Source organism: Aquarana catesbeiana, linkage group LG13 (genome assembly GCF_042186555.1).
Source record: "Aquarana catesbeiana isolate 2022-GZ linkage group LG13, ASM4218655v1, whole genome shotgun sequence".
Classification (NCBI taxonomy): domain Eukaryota; kingdom Metazoa; phylum Chordata; class Amphibia; order Anura; family Ranidae; genus Aquarana; species Aquarana catesbeiana.
Window position 1 is genome coordinate 33,507,913 of NC_133336.1, and position 20,597 is coordinate 33,528,509.

At 43.3% G+C, this 20,597-nt stretch overlaps 1 protein-coding gene across 7 annotated transcripts in view; it reads right to left on the reverse strand.

Moving 5' to 3' along the window:
* CEP128 (centrosomal protein 128) overlaps nucleotides 1-20,597 on the reverse strand; it is a 361,449-nt gene that overhangs the window by 183,276 nt on the left and 157,576 nt on the right. For all 7 annotated transcript variants that reach the window (XM_073610796.1, XM_073610792.1, XM_073610795.1 and 4 more), the window contains 2 exons: nucleotides 18,638-19,071; nucleotides 5,483-5,647 (listed from right to left, as the gene is read on the reverse strand). In XM_073610796.1, the coding sequence (XP_073466897.1) occupies nucleotides 5,483-5,647; nucleotides 18,638-19,071 (599 nt within the window). The remainder of the gene's footprint in view (nucleotides 1-5,482; nucleotides 5,648-18,637; nucleotides 19,072-20,597) is intronic.

Below are 20,597 nucleotides of genomic sequence, written 5' to 3' on the forward strand. Positions count from 1 at the left end.
GTCCATCAAGTCCAACCCATGTGTGTGATTATATGTCAGTATTACATTGTATATCCCTGTATGTTGCGGTTGTTCAGGAGCGTATCTAATAGTTTCTTGAAACTATCAATGCCCCCCCTCTGAGACCACCGCCTGTGGAAGGGAGTTTCACATCCTTTACAGTAAAGAACCCTCTACGTAGTTTAAGGTTAAACCTCTTTTCTTCTAATTTTCAATGAGTGGCCACGAGTCTTGTTAAACACCCTTCTGCAAAAAAGTTTTATCCCTATTGTGAGGTCACCAGTACGGTATTTGTATATTGAAATCATATCCCCTCTCAAGCGCCTCTTCTCCAGAGAGAATAAGTTCAGTGCTCGCAACCTTTCCTCATAACTAAGATCCTCCACACCCTTTATTAGCTTTGTTGCCCTTCTTTGTACTCGCTCCATTTCCAGTACTGTACATCCTTCCTGAGGACTGGTGCCCAGAACTAGACAGCATACTCAGGGTGCGGCCGGACCAGAGTCTTGTAGAGCGGGAGAATTAGCATTTTATCTCTGAAGTTGATCCCCTTTTTAATGCATGCCAATATTCTGTTTGCTTTGTTAGCAGCAGCTTGGCATTGCATGCCATTGCTGAGCCTATCATCTACTAGGACCTCCAGGTCCTTTTCCATCCTAGATTCCCCCAGAGGTTCTCCCCCCCAGTGTATAGATTGCATTCATATTTTTGCCACCCAAATGCATTATTTTACATTTTTCTACATTGAACCTCATTTGCCATGTAGTCGCCCACCCCATTAATTTGTTCAGATCTTTTTGCAAGGTTTCCACATCCTGCGGAGAAGTTATTGCCCTGCTTAGCTTAGTATCATCTGCAAATACAGAGATTGAACTGTTTACCAAATCCTCCAGGACGTTTATGAACAAATTAAATAGGATTGGTCCCAGCACAGAACCCTGAGGGACCCCACTACCCACCCCTGACCATTCCGCGTACTTCCCATTTATCACCACCCTCTGAACTCGCCCTTGTTTTTTTTTTTTTTTTTTAATCTTAATCTTCACTATTTATTAAAGCTTTCAAACATTACAGCCGATCAACAAGACAAATTGCATTATCTGCAGATTATACACCTTACTACTTTACAATGCCTCTCTCTAATTTCAGATAATCTCCAGGATACCAATTCAACATTCCTAACAAAACAAACAAATGAACAAATCAAGCAACAAACAGACAACACACAAAAAGGTAAACAAAAATAAATAATAATAATTAGAAAAAAAAAAAAAGGGACCCCCCCCCACTCACTCCCCTCCGCCCCTCCCCACCATCACTATCAGTCTTCCCTTAAACTATAAGGCATCCTGTCTATCCCGTTTCTGCCCACGAATTATAACTTAGATCATTACTATGATATTCTGGGGGGGGGGGGGGGGGGAGAAAAGGCCAATCCTGGAGCTTTTACGCAGGGTCCCCATAGCTTGGCTAGTATATCTATTCTACCCCTGTTCTTATACATTTGTTGTTCCATTAATATGGTTACTGGTCTATTGGAAGACATCCATTTTCTAGCAATTATCTTACGAGCTATGAATAATAATCTGCCAATTGGTATTAACTTATCCCATGGATATAGCTCTTCATTAACATAGCCCAGTAGATAAGTCTTTGGTAACATTTCTATATTGGTAGTATAAGCCTCATTAATTGTGGGCACCACTTCTTGCCAATATCTAACCAGCTTGGGGCAGTTCCACAACATATGGATCAAATCAGCCGGGGCCTGCTTATACTTCGGACAATCCGGGGTTTCCCTCCTCCTCCACTTATATAGTTTTTCCTATATGTCCTATATACTGTATAATAAACAATTGATATAGGTATTGTGTATGTGATATGGATACCAATCGGGTCCTCTTCAAAATATTTTGCCATTCATCCTCTGTTATACCCCCCAGGTCTGTCTCCCACCCCTTTCTACCTGGAGTATTGTTAAAATCTTGATATTTCATCATAAGTTGGTTATAAGCTAATGTAATTAGACCTTTCTTTTCTCCTTAGCCCCCGCCAATAAAGACATCAATGGCATAGATCTTGTATTAATCCCGACACCCTTAAACTGTGAGTTAGCTGCATGACGCAGTTGTAAATATTTATAGAAGTTATTATGATGTAGTTGGTATTATGATGTAGTTGGTTCTATGCATGAAGGTAAAAAACCTGTGTGCAGCCCCCCCCCCGCCCCCAATACTCACCTGAGCTCCCTCTCGATCCAGCGATGTGCACAAGAGCTGAGCTTCTCCCTGGTCTCTCATTCCTCATTTCCTGAGATGGCAGCTGTCAATTATAGCCAGTAAGCCAAAAAAGAGAAAGTGGGGGGGGCCGGGCTTTATGAATGCATAGAGCGGACATGTAGCTAAAAGAAAACCTGCAGCTCGAACTTTTTGCAATAAATAAATTCATCGAGGTGTGGTACAAAATACAGGGATTTTGCGTTTCAGCTAGGAGTGCTAGGAGGACACTACAAGCCAGTACTAGCTAGCTATGGCTTTCTTCTGGCGACTCGATCATGCAGCCCATCTTTCTTCAAGTGCCTCCTTATTGTGCTTCTTGAAACAGCCACAACACGTTTTCAGAGAGTCCTGTATTTCATCTGAAGTTATTTGTGGGTTTTTCTTTGCATCCCGAACAAATTTCCTGGCAGTTGTGGCTAAAATTTTAGTTGGTCTACCTGACCGTGGTTTGGTTTCAACAGAACCCCTCATTTTCCACTTCTTGATTAGAGTTTGAACACTGCTGATTGTCATTCTCAATTCCTCGGATATCTTTTTATATCCCTTTCTTGTTTTATACAGTTTAACTACATTTGCTTGCAGATTCTTTGACAATTATTTTGCTTTCCCCATGACTCAGAATCCAGAAATGTCAGTGCAGCACTGGATGAAAGATGCAAGGGTCTGTCAGGAGTCCAGAAACTCATTGACCTTTTATACACACACACTACTTACAAGCAAACAGATCACAGGTGAGGATGGTTACCTTTAATAGCCATTCAAACCCCTTTGTGTCAACTTGTGTGCATTTTATCAGGCCAAAATGTAAACTTTTGATCAGGGTCATTTGGGTAGTTTCTGTATTTATTATGATTTAAAAAGAGTAAAACACAGTTGATCGATAATAAATGGCTTCAGCCAAACACTAACCATGAGTGAAAGAAAAGTTTTTGTGTTATTCATATTCTCTGAAAAATGGCCAAAAAAATCATACAATTCTGCCAGGGTATGTAAACTTATGAGCACAACTGTATAGCACCATGCATAAGATAACAGTACAGTATACATAGGTTTAGGGATTACCAATAAACACATCATACAGAGGTAAAAATAGCAGCCCCAAGTACCAAATAGGAGTATTTAGCAGCAAAGAGTCGCTTAGATTACAGTTTTATTGGCATCTACAGCCACCCTAGGGCTGTGGCTGCTCTCTGGGCACTCTGCTCTCACCATCCTATGACTATGGCTGCACTCCGGGCACTCTGCTCTCACCATCCTATGACTATGGCTGTACTCCGGGCACTCTGCTCTCACCATCCTATAACTATGGCTGTACTCCGGGCATTCAGCTCTCGTCATCCTATGACTGCACTCTTGGCATTCGGCTATCTCCATCCTATGAATATGGCTGCACTCTGCTTTTGCCATCCTAGGACTATGGTTTCACTCCAGGCACTCTGCTCTTGCCATACTATGACTAGGGCTGCACTCTGGGCACTGTTTCCTCCCTATCCTTTGACAAAGGCTACACTCCGGACACTCTGCTTTTGCCATCTTATGAATATGGCTGCACTCAAGGCACTCTGCTTGCCATCCTATTCCCTACTCTATCCCAATACAGCTTCTTAGTCAGAAGCCGGCTGTCACATAAGAAGAGGATTAGCAGTGTTTGTAGGGGAAGCTCCCACTGATAAGGACCATGGAAGCAGATATTGCTGGTCATGTGGAGCCTATATGGACTAATCCAGTCACACATCAAAGCAACCCATTTGCTGCCTTCCACATGTTTCATATGTGAATTGTGTCAGCCGGATCCCTGGGGTGACATGTGCTGAGCGCACACTTCCCCGCTGTCAAAACCACCCTCAATGCCTGATCACAGGCACACTCTGCACAATACCATCTCGATACAACACATGCAGACACAAAGAACATGTGGCTACTCTAGAACAGACTTTGACAGAACTGAGACTAGAGAATCGACTAGAGAATCGCCTCTCTTACCTCCATGACTGCAAGTATTCAGTGAGACTGAAGCTCCCCCAGCTGACTGATTGGAGAAGTACACCTTCGCTGTGTATCTCCACAAAGCAAAAGTAAAAACAATAAAAAAAAAAAAAAAGAAAAGTCAGGCAGGCCATACACAGCTTTGTGATATGTCCAGTAGCAACCAACCATGTTTCATGGTTGAGAAAATTAAACCAAGAATTCGATTGGTTGCTATGAACATGTTCAACTTTTGTGGAGATGATTTTTTGGGATGCTGTCAGCAGTCGGAAAGTGTAATCATATCCTGCTGTGTGTATATATATATATATAAAAATATTTTTAAAAAATCCTTTTTTTTGTGTTTATTAACCCATTGCTACCAGGTTCGTATGTCATACGAACCTGGCGGGGGGGGGGGGGGGGGTAGTTGGAGTGGTACACATGCGATTGTGTGTAAATCTCACAAGCAGACTTTTTCCTGTCAGATGGAAGCATTCAGGCGGCTGTGCTTGATAGCAAGGATAACTTGCCACAAATTTGTGGCAGTCTTGAATTGTAAGTCTGTGAACTTGCTGCACATTTTCACTGGCAAGTTGTACACTTGCAGGCGGGCCTGGGACCAACATAGTGTGGGATACCGGGTAGAGGGGAGGGAGGAGAGCAGACGCACATCCGCTCTCCTCTCCCCCATTTTGCTGACCCAGAAAGCGACATGTTTGACTTCACTTTTGGGTCAGCCCATCGGTGTTCCCGGCCAGGATGACCAGAAAAGAATGCAATGCAATGTGATTTGCATTGCATTACATTCAGTGGAGCACAAGGGAGACATTGAGGGTCTTTTAGAACCTGGATGTCTCATTAAAGAGAACCTTTCACCAAAAAATCATCACATGATGAAAAAAACAAGAAAAAAAAAAAAAAACACGTGGCTACTCTAGAACACAGACTTTGACGGGACTAAGACTAGAGATCATTACTGCCCACACCTACTTGATTTGGCCACACACCCTTAACATGCTTTGTGATCTTTGGTTTCTATAGTAGATCTCCACCACTCTTGGGTTGCCTACCCCTGATCTATACCAAGGCAGCATAACCCAACTAATAGACTCCCTCCACTGCTGTGTCCTTGAATGAATGAAAAGGAACGTTAAAAATTGATTGGCTGACTACAGCACACAGGCAGATAATATCTTAACCCACATCTGTGGACCACTCACATCGCCTGCTCTCACCTTCTCCTCTGCATCCTGTGCAGCCAGCTGGTACTTGCACCTCAAGGTGGCAAATTCTTCTCTACCCCGCAACACTTCCTCTGAAAGTTTGTCGCATTCCACTTTCATCTTCTCCACTCGCTGCCGTTCCGATCTCACCAAAGACTTGCAGTCGATAAGTTCAGCCTAGAAAAAAAAAATTTCAATTCACATATTCAGGATCAACTCAAAAATCCAAGTTCCCTCCTTTCCAGCCTGGCTGGTTACAGAATAAATTTGTGTCAATCTACTCCTGACTGGCTTGTGATGTGATCACCGACACTCATGCTCTGCAAATGACTGCACAAAACTGCAATTATGTGCCCGCAGCTGCAGAGAATTGTGGGAATATGCACTTGTCTGCAAACAAAATGCAAGACTACAGGGAGGAGAGTTGAACACAGGAATCAAGAACAACGCACACGATGTTTGGAAGTGTGGCCTATATCACACCACTTCCTAAAACTCAATCTTTCCAAAACTGAGCTAATCTATTGTAAAACCGATCTTGGGGTGTGCCTTTGTAACCTCCTTTTAAAAATGCTAGTGGGCAAGACGATCATACGGTCAATAAGTAAAGGTGCATTGATGTCACAATTCCTGAAAGCTTGTTCAGGGTACTGAAGTCAACAGACAACCTACACATTTTTTTTTAGTTTAATAAATACAGTTAATATATAACAGGCAACCAATAATATAAAAGACTTCCAAGGCGGTTATAAAGATACTTGGATAGAGAGAGGAGCGCCGGGTGTCTGGAATGATGCCACACAGAAGTAAACCCATCCATAAAACAGTTTCATTTCTGGCACGTTGTTTGCTTGCAACCAAACTGTCAAACCATTCAATGGCTGGTGTCTAAACTGATCACATGTGCAGCATCATGGCAGTTGTAGATTAAACAGAGGCAAAGATGGCAGCTTCCTTGGCTGAAAACAATAGGAGGGTTTACTTACACTTTAAAAGGAAGGATTACAATTGTTTATTACAAATAATCAATTAATTAGGGATGCGCCGATATATTGGCCGCTGAAAATAAAAGGCTGGAAATAGGGTTATCAGCGCTTCGCCAATGAAAAAAAAAAAAAAAAAAGTGCTAATACTGGCATGCTGCGCCCACTGACTCCAACGCGAAATCAGTTTTTAAACTGTCCGCTTCAATTTTCACCCAAGTGCAATTTTCGGGTTTCGGCACCAGAATTTTTATTTCAGTGCACAACTAATTGTAAGTAACCTATATACAATATGATCATGTACAGCAGGGATCTCCAAACTTTCTAAACAAAGGGCCAGTTTACTGTCCTTTATAGCTTAGGAGGGCCGGACTGTGGCCAGTGGGAGTAGAAAATGCCCCAGCCTCAGATTCCCCATCAATGCCCCACCATTGGTTTTAGTGGGAGCAATAGTGCCCTATTGTTGGTATCAGTGGGAGGAATAGTGCCCCATCATTGGTGTCAATGGGAGGAACGGTGCCCCATCATTGGTATCAGTGGGAGGAACGGTGCCCCATCATTGGTATCAGTGGGAGGAACGGTGCCCCATCATTGGTATCAGTGGGAGGAACGGTGCCCCATCATTGGTATCAGTGGGAGGAATGGTGTGCCATCATTGGTGTCAGTTGTGGATGGAATAGACCCCGAAGGGCCAGATAGAGGCAAGCAAAGGGCCACATCCGGCCCCAGGGCCGCAGTTTGGAGACCACTGATGTACAGTATATGTAAACATATTTTTGAACATGATGTATGATATTATTCAATTGTATTATAGAGATGTGATATCCTTCACACCCTTTAAGAAAGAGTTGGAAATCTCTGAAATGTGTCGTATTAATGGAAACACATCATATGAATCTATATCACTCAAGACAGTTTTGTAGTTTGTGACATTCTCTCTTTTAGGCCCCTTTCACACTTGTCCAAAGTCACAAATCAGAGTCGCATGACAAGTCGTACCCCATGATTCTCAATGGTAACCATATTTATGCGACAAGTTGCACCGACTTCAAAGTAGTCCCTGTACTACTTTGATCCAACTTTGATGCAAGTTGAGGTCAACAAACCTCAAGTTTACACTGCCATTCCCTGAAATCGTGGCAAAATCGTGCAACTTTCAAGTTGTGGCAGCGTGAAAGGGACCCAAGCCGTATTCTGGTTTTAATTCAAGATGGTTTTGTATGACAATAAAATTGTGTAAAATTTGTATAACTAGTTGTGTCTTTAGTGCCCTTAAAGTCCCATTAGGGGTCCACAAATCTGTCCAATTTAAAATAACGTGTACAAATCGAGCCAACGCGTTTTCGGGGGATAAGCCTTCCTCTTCTTCAGGGCTAGCGTACAAACATAAGCAAAAAAACAATGTACAGCCAGTGTTTGTTATAGAGGTATAGAGCTAAAACAATAATATACAATAGTAGTCTGTGCTAGGTTATATACCACACATAAAAAAGCTGCAGGCACGTTAATACTGAACACAAGAAAAACTTTTATGTCATAGGTGCAGCGCTAAAAAAAAAAAATAGCCCAATGCACGATGATGTCACGCATCCTGACTCCTCCCAAGGAAGAAGTTGTGACATGGTGGCCATTTTCTTGGTTAGAAACTTTGGTTTCATTTTATATTGCTTGTTTCCGATTATAACTAAGTGAGTGCCTTACCGTTTTACTATTAAATTTCACCTCAAAAATACTACACTATGTTACACTCCTATTCTTCCTCACATGTCCGTGAGTAATTAAGGAAACTGTGGGCACCGAAAGAGCATTCCAGCAGGAAGAGCATGGCGATTCATTTCCGGGGACACGGGTTCAGAATTGCTTTGGAAAATGCATGCCTGACCCTTCTAGGTGGAGGTCCATACTGAGGGGTGTGAACAGGTGTGGGTGACGTCTTCTCCTTGGATACAACTTGTCTCTATCCGTGCTGATTGTTATTTCAACTCATTTTGATGCAGAATCAAGAAAAATTTTTTAAAGGCCTGATAAGTTATATGTGAATCGGACTTTACAATCTGATTTTGCTTTTTAGCACTGCACCTATGATATGAGTTAAAATAGAAGAGATATCTCGCACATACTCAGGGTCAGATTATACATATTTGATATGCACAGATCGTGAATTCTGATTAAAAAAGTTACAAAAAAATAAAATGAACTCTATGTCAAAAAAGATTTGATTGGATGTCAAAATTGTTAAAATAAAACATTGATATTTTTCAACGCACTAACTCAGAAGTTGATATATGAATTTCAATGAGAGATCAGATCTAAAATAATCGAAATAAAGCAGCATATATGAAGAAATATAAAAATAATGATAATAATCATGATAAAAGGAATAATTACATAAATGAATAATAGTAGTAGTAATAAATAAATATAGATCTATGGGCACATACAAATCTTTCCATCAGGTGTGGCATCACTCCAGACACAAAGCGCTCCTCTCTCCAGATCCAAATATCCCTCCCACTGATGTCACATCGCAGTCGTACCAATAAGGTAGCAGCCCATACCTCCAATAAGAGTTTAACACTACCATCCATCCACGGAGCCACCTAATATCAATGAAGAATACAGTGAGGGGAAAAAAGTATCTGATCTCCTGCTGATTTTGTACGTTTGCCCACTGACAAAGAAATGATCAGTTTATAATTTTATTGGTAGGTTTATTTTAACAGTCAGAGACAGAATAACAAACAAATCCAGAAAAACGCATTTCAAAAAAGTTACAAATTGATTTACATTTTAATGAGTGAAATAAGTATTTGACCCCTTCGCGAAACAAGACTTAGTACTTGGTGGCAAAACCCTTGTTGGCAATCACAGGTTTCTTGTACAACCCGTGGCAAAAATTATGTAATCACCACTCTTGAAAAATGTTCATTCAATTGTTTAATTGTGTAGAGAAAAAAAAAAAAACACGAAATAGACAGGTCTCAAAACAATTTTCATTCAACAGTCCAACCTTCTGGCTTTAAGAAACACTTAAAAAAAAAAAAAAAGAAAAGGAAACTGTAGTCAATTGCAACTGTTTTTGCAGATCAAGCAGAGGATAAAAATATGGAATCACTCAATTCTGAAGAAAATATTATGGAATCACCATATACTTTGCAGTTCTAAAACAAACATCTACATCAGATTAAATCCTGAAAAAAATGATGCCATCATCACCGAACATCCTTTCAATTGATGGAATAGGAAGAGTGTCCAAAATCTCAATATAAACTTGTGCATTTATTGAAGATATAAAGTGGTGTTCCGGCTGAAATTATACTTTTTAAATAAAAATACCCCTATAATACACAAGCTTAATGTATTCTAGTAAAGTTAGTCTGTAAACTAAGGTCCGTTTTGTTAGTTTATAGCAGTCGTTTGTTATTTTATAAACTTATAGCAGGCCGTGGCCATCTTAAGTATGGGCATCTGAAGCCAGACTGTATTTCTTCCTGGATCTCATCCTTGCAGATCTCGCACATGCTCAGTGCAGCACAAGCAGTGTAATAGGTTTCAGGTCAGGTCTCCATAGCAACGGCAGAGTCAGAGGAAGTTGCCGCCCCTTCCCAGAAGGCATTGCAAACAGGAAATGATGCAATGAGCCACGGCCAGGGAGGAGGAAGTGAAAAATGAATACACCAGATATACAGTAGGTGCTGAGAAAATAGGATTTTTAAAACAGCTTACCTGTAAAATCCTTTTCTTTCGAAGGACATCACGGGACACAGAGCTACAGTAATTACTGATGGGTTATATAGGTATCACTGGTGATTGGACACTGGCACACCCTATCAGGAAGTTCAACCCCCTATATAATCCCTCCCCCTTGCAGGGATACCTCAGTTTTGTAGCCAAGCAATATAGTGTATTAGAAGAGGGGCGGGACCTCTGTGTCCCGTGATGTCCTTCGAAAGAAAAGGATTTTACAGGTAAGCTGTTTTAAAAATCCTATTTTCTTTCTCGAACATCACGGGACACAGAGCCACAGTAATTACTGATGGGATGTCCCAGAGCAATGCTATCTGAGGGGGGGGAACCATAACCAGGTAGGGTGCAAACAGACCTGAGGACCCTGTACCGCTGCCTGCAGCACACTACGCCCAAAGGCGATATCCTCATGCCTTCTCACATCCACCTGATAGAATCTGGTGAATGTATGAACTGAAGACCAGGTTGCGGCCTTGCAGATTTGAGCCATAGAGGCCCGGTGATGCACTGCCCAAGAAGCACCAATAGCCCTTGTGGAATGTGCCCTGATCTGAAACGGAGGAATCTTCTGTTTCAAACCGTAAGCTTGAATGATCAACTGTCGAATCCATTTAGAAATGGTAGCTTTTGACGCTGCCTGTCCTCTATTGGGACCCTCTGGCAGCACAAACAAAACATCCGTCTTGCGGATCTGAGTAGTTGCCCCTAGATAGGCCTTAACTGCTCTTACTACATCCAACGAATGTAGAGATCTCTCTTCTGGAGAACAGGGATCTGGAAAAAAGGAAGGTAGAACAATGTCTTGGTTTAAATGAAAATCAGAAACCACCTTCAGTAAAAAACTAGGATGAGGGAGTAGTACCACTCTATCCTTGTGTATAATCAAATAAGGCTCCTTACAGGAAAGAGCTGCTAATTCTGATACTCTTCTAGCAGAAGAGATGGCCACCAGAAAAATTAATTTCCTTGTCAACAAGACCAAAGGAATCTGACTTATTGGTTCAAAAGGCTGTTTCTGTAACACAGCCAGGACCAAATTCAAGTCCCAGGGGTTTAGGGGCGCTTTAACCAGAGGATTAAGACGCATCACCCCCTGCATAAAGTTTCGGACCAAAGAATGCGAAGCAAGTGGCCGCTGCAATAATACTGATAAAGCAGAAACCTGGCCCTTGATGGTACTCAAGGCCAGCTTCATCTCTAATCCCATCTGTAGAAAATCAAGGATTCTACCTATGACATATTTCCTGGGATGCCAACCTCTGGATTCACACCAGGTTATATAAGCCTTCCAGACTCTATGATAAATCATCCTGGAAGCTGGCTTCCTTGCATTAATCAAGGTAGATATGACAGGACCTGAGAGCCCACAACTCTTCAGAACGTGGGTCTCAACAGCCAAACCGTAAAATTTAGCGTTTGTAAGGCAGGATGGAACACTGGACCCTGAGATAACAGGTCTGGGCGTACCGGTAGGGTCCACGGGGAACCCACCGTCATCCTTACTATTTCTGCATACCAAGTCCTTCTGGGCCAAGTGGGGGCCACCAGAAGTACCGACTTCCTTTCCTGCCTGATCCTGGGAAGGAGTCGTGGTAGTAGCAGAATAGGCGGGAATGCGTAAATCAGTGAGAACCGATGCCACGGAATCACCAACGCATCCGTCCCGCATGCAAGAGGATCTTTTGTCCTTGCCACAAATCTGTCTATCTTTTTGTTGAATCGGGATGCAAAGAGATCTACATCTGGAACCCCCCATCTTTGGCATATGGCCCAAAAGACGTCGGGATGCAGAGACCATTCCCCTGGAAGTAACTGCTGGTGACTTAGATAGTCCGCCTGCCAATTCTCTATTCCCAGGATGAAAACTGCCGATATGCATGGCACATGCATCTCTGCCCAGACTAAGATCTGGTTCACCTCTTTTTGAGCAGCTCGGCTCTGGGTGCCTCCCTGATGATTGACATAAGCCACTGCTGTGGCATTGTCGGACTGGATCCTGACCGGACAACCCTGTAGCCTGATAGTCCAGGCTTTTAGAGCTAGATGTATCGCCCGGATCTCCAGAATGTTGATGGGTAAGGTCCTCTCTGTCTTGGACCATACCCCTTGGACCGCAGCCTGTTCCAGAACTGCTCCCCAACCTGACAGACTGGCATCTGTTGTTACCACCATCCAGGTAACCGGTAGAAAGGATTTCCCCTTCTGCAGGTTTTCGGGTATGAGCCACCAATTGAGGCTCTGACGCACCGCATGCGACAGGTGCATCGGAAAGTCTAATGCCTGAACCTTCTTGTTCCAGGTCGACAGAATACTGTGTTGCAGCATTCTTGAGTGCAACTGAGCATAGGGAACTGCTTCGAATGAAGACACCATCTTCTCTAGTAGCCTCATACAAAGGCGGACTGAGGGACCCTTCTTGGTCCTTACTGTCAGAATCAGCTCTCTCAAAGCAGTGATCTTTGCCTGGGGTAGAAATATTTTCTCCTGGCTTGTATCTATAATCAGACCTAAATACTCCAGTCTTCTTATTGGTTTTAGGAAAGACTTTTCTAAGTTGAGGATCCAACCCAGGTGTTCTAGATACCTGACCGTGGTCCTCAAGTTTCCATTCAAAGAGGCTACCGACCGGTCTATCAAGAGCAGGTCGTCTAGGTATGCTATGACAGCTATATCCTGAGCCCTTAATCTGGCCAGAGGAGGAGCCAAGATCTTTGTGAACACTCGAGGTGCAGTGGCTATCCCAAAAGGCAGAGCCACAAACTGGAAATGGCGCCCTCCTACCTCGAAGCGCAGAAACTTCTGATGAGCAGGAAAAATGGGCACATGCAGATATGCATCTCTGATGTCTATTGATGCCAGAAATTCTCCTCCCTGCAGGGTGGGAACTACTGTTCGAATTGATTCCATGCGGAAGGATTGAATCCTTAGGAATCGGTTCAGATCCCTTAAGTCCAAAATGGGCCTGACATCCCCATTTGGCTTTTGGACCGTAAAAAGGTTGGAATAGAAGCCCAATCCCTGGTCCTTTGCGGGAACTATCATAATAACCTCCTGCGACAAAAGTCGCTCTAACGCTAGAAGGAGCGACTGCTTCTTCTCTGAGTCTCTGGGAACATTTGATCTGAGGAACCGAGGAGAAGGGAATTCCTGAAACTCCAGCTTGTACCCTAAGGTTACCGTGGAGACTACCCATCTGTCCTGGAAGTCCTCATGCCAGAGCTCTGAGAACTGTCGCAGTCTTCCCCCCACTCGAGTGAGCGGGGGCGCCCCCTCATGCAGAGGTCTTAGTGTTTTGCCTAGTAGGCTTCTTTCCCCAGGACTTCTTTTGTCCCTGGGGTTGACTCTTGTCTCTGGACCCTGATGGAGGTGGCCGTCGAGACTGCCTGGAGGCTGAAGCCCCCAGCGCTGGGGAAAGAGTCCGTTTGAAAGAGGGACGCTTACTCTTCTTCTTGACAGGTAAGAGAGTGCTTTTCCCACAAGAGATTCTCTTGATATAGTTATCCATGTCCTCTCCAAACAACCTTGCACCACGAAATGGAAACCCAGCCAGTAGCTTCTTACATGGTGCTTCGGCTGACCAATTTTTCAACCATAGGATTCTACGTATATGCACCAACCCCAGTGAAAGACGGGAGGTTTGCACGATAGAATCTCTAATGGCGTCAACCACAAAGCATAAGGCCGCTGGAAGGTTAGCAAACCCCTGGGCCTGCTGTTCAGGTAATACTTTGATGACCTGCTTAACATGGTCTCTTAAGTATTGACAGACTCCAATCGCTGCTACTGCAGGTTGGGCCACTGACCCTGCTAAGGAGAAAACATCCTTCAATAGGGATTCCATCCTTTTATCTACAGGATCCCTGAGCGTCTGAGCATTGTCTACAGGACAAGTCAGGCTATTATTTACGGAGGAAATGGCGGCATCAATAGCCGGTATTCCCCACATTTTAATAAACTTTTCTTCCATCGGATAAAGTGTTGAAAACTTTCTCGGCGGAAAAAAACGTTTGTCTGGGTGATCCCACTCAGAATAAATATGCTTTTCAAGTAAAGTATGAACAGGAAAAGCATGTGCTGCTTGGAAAGGTTTCAGTGACCCCAAAGCAGAAGAGGATTCTTTAGCAGTTTCAGGTATGGGCAACTTAAATGTGGAGCGGACCAATCCAGTGAGGATCTGCACTAAGACTTTCTCCTCTTGGGAAATCGCAGAGGGTCCCTCTCCACCTGAATCCTCCCAAGAGGAATCATCCATCCCATCCCGATCCTCTGAAAGGGATTCATCTCCTTTATCCCAGAGCTCCTCTGTCTGAGGGTCTTGGGGAACAGAGGAAAGCCTAGTGCGTTTTCTTCCACTGAGTGAAGACGTAATCACGGCCATTAATCGTTCCTCTAGACCATTAATGGTTGAGGAAAAAACCTCTTGTGTAATATATACAGGGGCTGAAGTGCCAGAAGCAGGTGTAGCCCCTGACCCCGATGGCTCTCCCTGGCTAGCCATCCCTGGCCCATCTTTAGGGGGGGAGGATGCTGCCGACAGGGGGCCCTCAGAACCTGAACGAGATCCCCTAGTGTCTCTGGTTCCTGGGGTGCTTGAACCTCTTCTACCCATAGTGCAAAGCAACAAGGTGTGAGGTATACAAATGAACACTGCCCGCTGAGCGATGTAGTCTGGCTAAAAGCCTTGCTACCCAATGCTCAGTCTGGTGTTACTTCAGTAAATGCTGCCTAGGAGAATGCCTGTGTCCCACCTTACATGCGACCGTCAGCTCTGTGTCTCTCAGAAGGCTGAGTGCACCTGTACAGAGTGCCTTTAATAGCCTGCAGCTGGTCTGAGTGGGAGTCTAAACACTCTGTGCTGACATCCCGCCCCCTCCTCTACCGCCCCCCCCCCCCCCTCGAGTTTTGAAAAAAACGAGCGCTTCCCGCACTGCCGACTCTCCTGTCATGCTTCTGGAGAAAAGGCTGGGGATGGGGGGGGGGGGAAGGAGGGAGACTGGTAACAAGATCTGCCTGAACGGCTATCTTCAGAGATGGTGGCCATTAGGCCGCAGAGCCCGGGTGGTATAATCACTTTCTAGACCCCTGTGGCCCCTCTCTAGCCTGGGGGGGAACATTCAAACATGAGAAATCCCCTTTTCCACCTTACCTGCTTGCAGCCTGCTTTGAGATGCTGGGACATAATCAGCACTGAACACCTGAGACAGTCAGTCAGCATGTGTAGGTTTGTGCTCTTGGCAGCCCCCGGTGGTCACAATAGGCATAGCATGCATTTACCTTAAAGGAGAAAAGCCACTAGAACTCAAAAATTCTGTGGAATCTCTTCTTACCTTATCCAGCCGCAGGGTGCTGTTTACACAGACCCAATCTTCACCTCTCATGGTGGGCTCCGTTTGAAAAAACCGTCAGAGACTGGGGCCCCCATCAGTAGGGGGATCCAACAGTTCTGGGACCGTAAAGCACCTCGCCAGAAATTAGGAAGTTTAAAGCCATTTTCTGATCTGCGGGGTCCAGCTCTCTAAAAAGAGAAGCATTACGGGTAAAACCTAGTTTCTTCGGACACGAGGCCCGGGTACCATTCAATTCGGCCATGAAAAGACACTTTGAATGGATCCGGTTCGCCTGGCTTGCCCCAGTATAGGATATCAGGATATTCCCTTTGGAGCTCAGCACAGGACATCTTTACACGTCCATCACCTAAGACACTGGCGTAAAAACTGAGGTATCCCTGCAAGGGGGAGGGATTATATAGGGGGTTGAACTTCCTGATAGGGTGTGCCAGTGTCCAATCACCAGTGATACCTATATAACCCATCAGTAATTACTGTGGCTCTGTGTCCCGTGATGTTTGAGAAAGAAAAAAAATTTAAAAATATCCAATTCGTTTACAGTGCACAGTTTAGTGAGGGATGCTGAAGAGTTATAAAAGTGGGTGGAACTCCACTTTAAGGACTCATCTCCCTGTACCTTGACATGCAACCCCATATCATCAATGATTGTGGAAATTTGCATGTTTTCTTCAGGCAGTCATCTTCATACATTTCATTGGAACGGCACCAAACAAAAGTTCCAGCATCATCACCTTGCTCAATGCAGATTGGTGATAAATGCACAAGTTTAAATTGAGGTTTTGGACACAGTTTTCTTATTCCATCAAATGAAAGAATGTTAAGTGATGATGGCATCATTTTTCAGGATGCAATCTGATGCAGGGTTTGTTTTAGAACTGCAAAGTACATGGTGATTCTATTTTTTCCTCGAAATTTAGTGGTTCCATATTTTTTTCCTATCCTTGATCTGCAAAAATAGATGCAATTGACTACAGTTTCCATTCTTTTTTTAATTTATTTTTTTTAAGTGTTACTTAAAGCCAGAAGGTTGGAATATTAAATGAAAATAGTTTTGAGGCATGTCCGCTTAATTTTGTGTCTACACAATTAAATAATTGAATGAACATTTTCCAAGAATACTTTTTGCCAGGGGTTGTAGTTGGCCACCAGGTTTGCACACATCTCAGGAGGGATTTTGTCCCACTCCTCTTTGCAGATCCTCTCCATGTTATTAATGTTTTGAGGCTGACATTTGGTAACTAAAACCTTCAGCTCCCTCAACCTATTTTCTATGGGATTAAGGTCTTAAGACTGGCTAGGCCACTCCAGGACCTTAATGTGCATCTTCTTGAGTCACTCCTTTGTTGCCTTGGCCGTGTGTTTTGGGTCATTGTCATGCTGGAATACACATCCGCGACCCATTTTCAATGCCCTGGCACCCAATATTTGACGGTACATGGCTCCGTCCATCATCCCTTTGATGTGGTGAAGTTGTCCTGTCCCCTTAGCAGAAAAACACCCACAAAGCATATTGTTTCCACCTCCATGTTTAACGGTGGGGACGGTGTTCTTGGGGTCATAGACGAGTTGAGTTGATGCCAAAGAGCTCGATTTTGGTCTCATCTGACCACAACCCTTTTACCCAGTTCTCCTCTGAATCATTCAGATGTTCATTAGCAAACTTAAGAGGGGCCTGTACATGTGCTTTCTTGAGCAGGGGAACCTTGCGGGCGCTGCAGGATTTCAGTCCTTCACAGCGTAGTGTATTACCAATTGTTTTCTTGGTGACTATGGTCCCAGCTGCCTTGAGATCATTGACAAGATTCTCCCATGTAGTTCTGGGCTGATTCCTCACCATTCTCATGATCATTGAAACTCCACAAGGTGAGATCTTGCATGGAGCCCCAGACCGAACGAGATTGACAGTTATTTTGGGTTTCTTCCATTTGCAATTATTCACACAAACTGTTGTCACCATCTCACCAAGCTGCTTGGCGATGGTCTTGTAGCCCATTTCAGCCTTGTGTAGGTCTACAATCTTGACCCTGACATCCTTGGACAGCTCTTTGGTCTTGGCCATGTGGAGAGATTGGAATCTGATTGGTTCTGCAGACAGATGTCTTTTAAACAGGTAACAAGCCGAGATTAGAAGCACTCCCTTTAAGAGAGTGCTCCTAATCTCAGCTTGTTGCCTATATAGAAGAAACCTGGGAATCAGAAATCTTGTTGATTCATAGGGAATCAAATACTTATTTTACTAATTAAAATGCAGACCAATTTATAACTTTTTTGAAATGCCTTTTTTAATATGTTTGTTGTTATTCTGTCTCTCACTTTTAAATAAACTTACCATTAAAATTATAGACTGATCATTTCTTTGACAGTGGGCAAAGGTACAAAATCAGCAGGGGATCAAATACTTTTTCCCTCACTGTAAACCTCACATCCAGGAAAAGACAACCGGAAGTAAGCGGTGGACACGGTCTTCCTTGTGTTTGTGAGTCTCCTGTCCATCCTGCACTGTGGGTAACGCTGCTGACTGATGATGATATAAGAACTATTTTACTGTCAGATTTTATGGAGTTTGTCAAGAACATTAATAAAGGATAAAAACTGAATTATACTATTTGGAGTCTTTCTTTATCCGAGCATCTATTGGAGAGGATATACAGCTCTGACACCCTCCATGATATGGATGATGGCCATTTGAAAAATCTTAAGGCTTGATGTTTTTTACTTTCTGGTGAGTGAGAACCCCTAAGGTGAGTTTGACGCACGACTTCAGGATTTTGGTGTGAGGTGCACTTCTACAATACTATACTAGGATCACCACCTGTGTCTTTTGGACTTCTGGTCACCTTCTGTCATTCACTCTTCTCATATGCTATCATCGTATTACTATTTTGTGTGTACATTAAAATTATAGACTGATCATTTCTTTGTCAGTGGACAAATGGACAAAATCAGCACACATAATCATCACATTATTTTCCCCTCACTGTAACTCAATTAGTCCAATGTGGTCTCTAGCTCAAACTAATCAAGACAGTTGTAAAAGAATTTCAGCAATGGGCAATATTTCTGCACACTTATCTGTCAGCTTCCATCACCTTGAGGCTGCGGATGTGACTTTCCAGCTGTTCTGTGTCTTGCCTGAAGCGTTCCAGCATTTCCTGGATGTTGCGATCATGTTTGCTCTTAGCAGTCTGGGCTGCGGACCGCAGATCTGTCAGTTCCCTCTGATGTACCTCCCGTTCCATCTTTAGCTGTCTGCCTGCTGAATTCAGCTCTTCCCGAGCAAACTCAGCCTGTTTCTGGGCTTCACATAGGTTTCGCCGGAGCTCTTTGCCACTCTTCTCCTCCTGTGCCAGTTTACTGCTTAGCTCCGCCCTCTCGCCGCTCAGATCTCGGACAGCTTCCTGAAGTTCTAGTATTTTGTTGTTGCTCTTCTCCTGAGCCCGACCAGCGGACAACAACTCTTCTTGCAGCTTCTCACGGTCCTCCTGAAGCTGTTGCTGGACTTCCACCTGTCTTTGGAGCTCCCCTTTAATTTAAGCAAAGAAGAAGGTTAAGTGTATGCAGGATACAAAACAATTGCTGTGTTCACCCCCTACCTTAAATACAATCTCATCTCTTAAGGAGTCCTGCACCACCTATTAAGAATCAAAGTGATCTCATGCATAAATGGTAATAAAAATAAAAATTAGAACAATTCATGTGAATAAATGGATAAACAAATATCACTGTGTGCACTTTTTTGCACCACCTTTTGCTTGGTGTACTAATGTGCTTATTCTAGGCACCTATAATATCCACAAAGCGTTGAATTATATGTTGCATAAGTTTCTCTAGCTTACACGCATCACATTCCACCGAAAATGCATGGTGTTTATTTGTTGCACTAATATAAATATTGCATAGTCACATGTTCAACAAACAGTCTTTGGAATAGAGATTAAAACTAAATAAAATCAATAAACCGTTTTAAATGGTCATACAAATATATTCTTGATATTAAATCTTTATTATTTTGTGGGCAATAACATGGTGTGGGCAGGTTTCTGCCAGTCACGCCCAGTCCAGCCTGTGTCTTAGAATAAGAGGGTGGTAATATCCTGCCCCCATTGTGTTTAGCTGGCTAGTGGGCTTGGAGGAGGGAGGGAGTGGGCTGTCATTTACCACTGTGTATACACCCACCTGTGTGACTCTATAGTCACATGGGCTGCTCAGATGTGATAGAGAGAAAATTCTCAGCACAAAAGCTCACTGAAAACTGAGCATGTGCAGAGCTGCCACCACAGCTGCAAAATCCCTAACTGAATTGGGGAGATAGAGAGCTGCAGGATCAACCAGGTTTTTTTGTAGAATACAGAAAACAAATCTCAGTGAATGAGTGAGTATGAACAGCATGTAATACACCCTTTACTGATTTTTTTTATGATGTAGCTTTAGAGACACTTTAAGTTGGCCATAATTTATGTCATTTTCTTTCCTTCAACGACGGGTTGAAGGAAATAAAATCGTTCTATTCTCCTGACGGCAAGAAAACCTCAGAATACAAAGGCGCAGCGGAAGGCATTCACCCATCACGGTCAATGTTGATGGGGGAATCTTTCCCTCTGCACGTTTTGTCATGAGGTTCCTTTGCAGTCAGAACACAAATGATCACTGCTGCCAGCTATAGCCAGTGGCAGTAATCGAATGAAGAAAATCCGATAGATTGGTTGTACTGAAGTTGATTTATCCATCGTCTGACTTCAGTACAACCAGCCTGGCCTGTTGATGGATCAAAATTCATCCTGTTCCTGCAGAACCTGCTGAATTTTGATCAGTCTCTGGCCAGCTTTAATGTGTGAACAGAAGGGGCACATGCATAAAAAAGCTGAAATGGATAGGTTTCCATTTAATTTTCATGGTTAATATGGAATCTGTCAGTTTCATCTTTTTAAAATCCTGCTATAGGCACTTCTAAACTCTTTTCCAAAATATCAGCTAAATCAATTCTCTTAATAAAATTTATCAAGTTTCTAAAAGCGTTCCAGACATTTTTTTGCCGTAACTTTTGCTGAT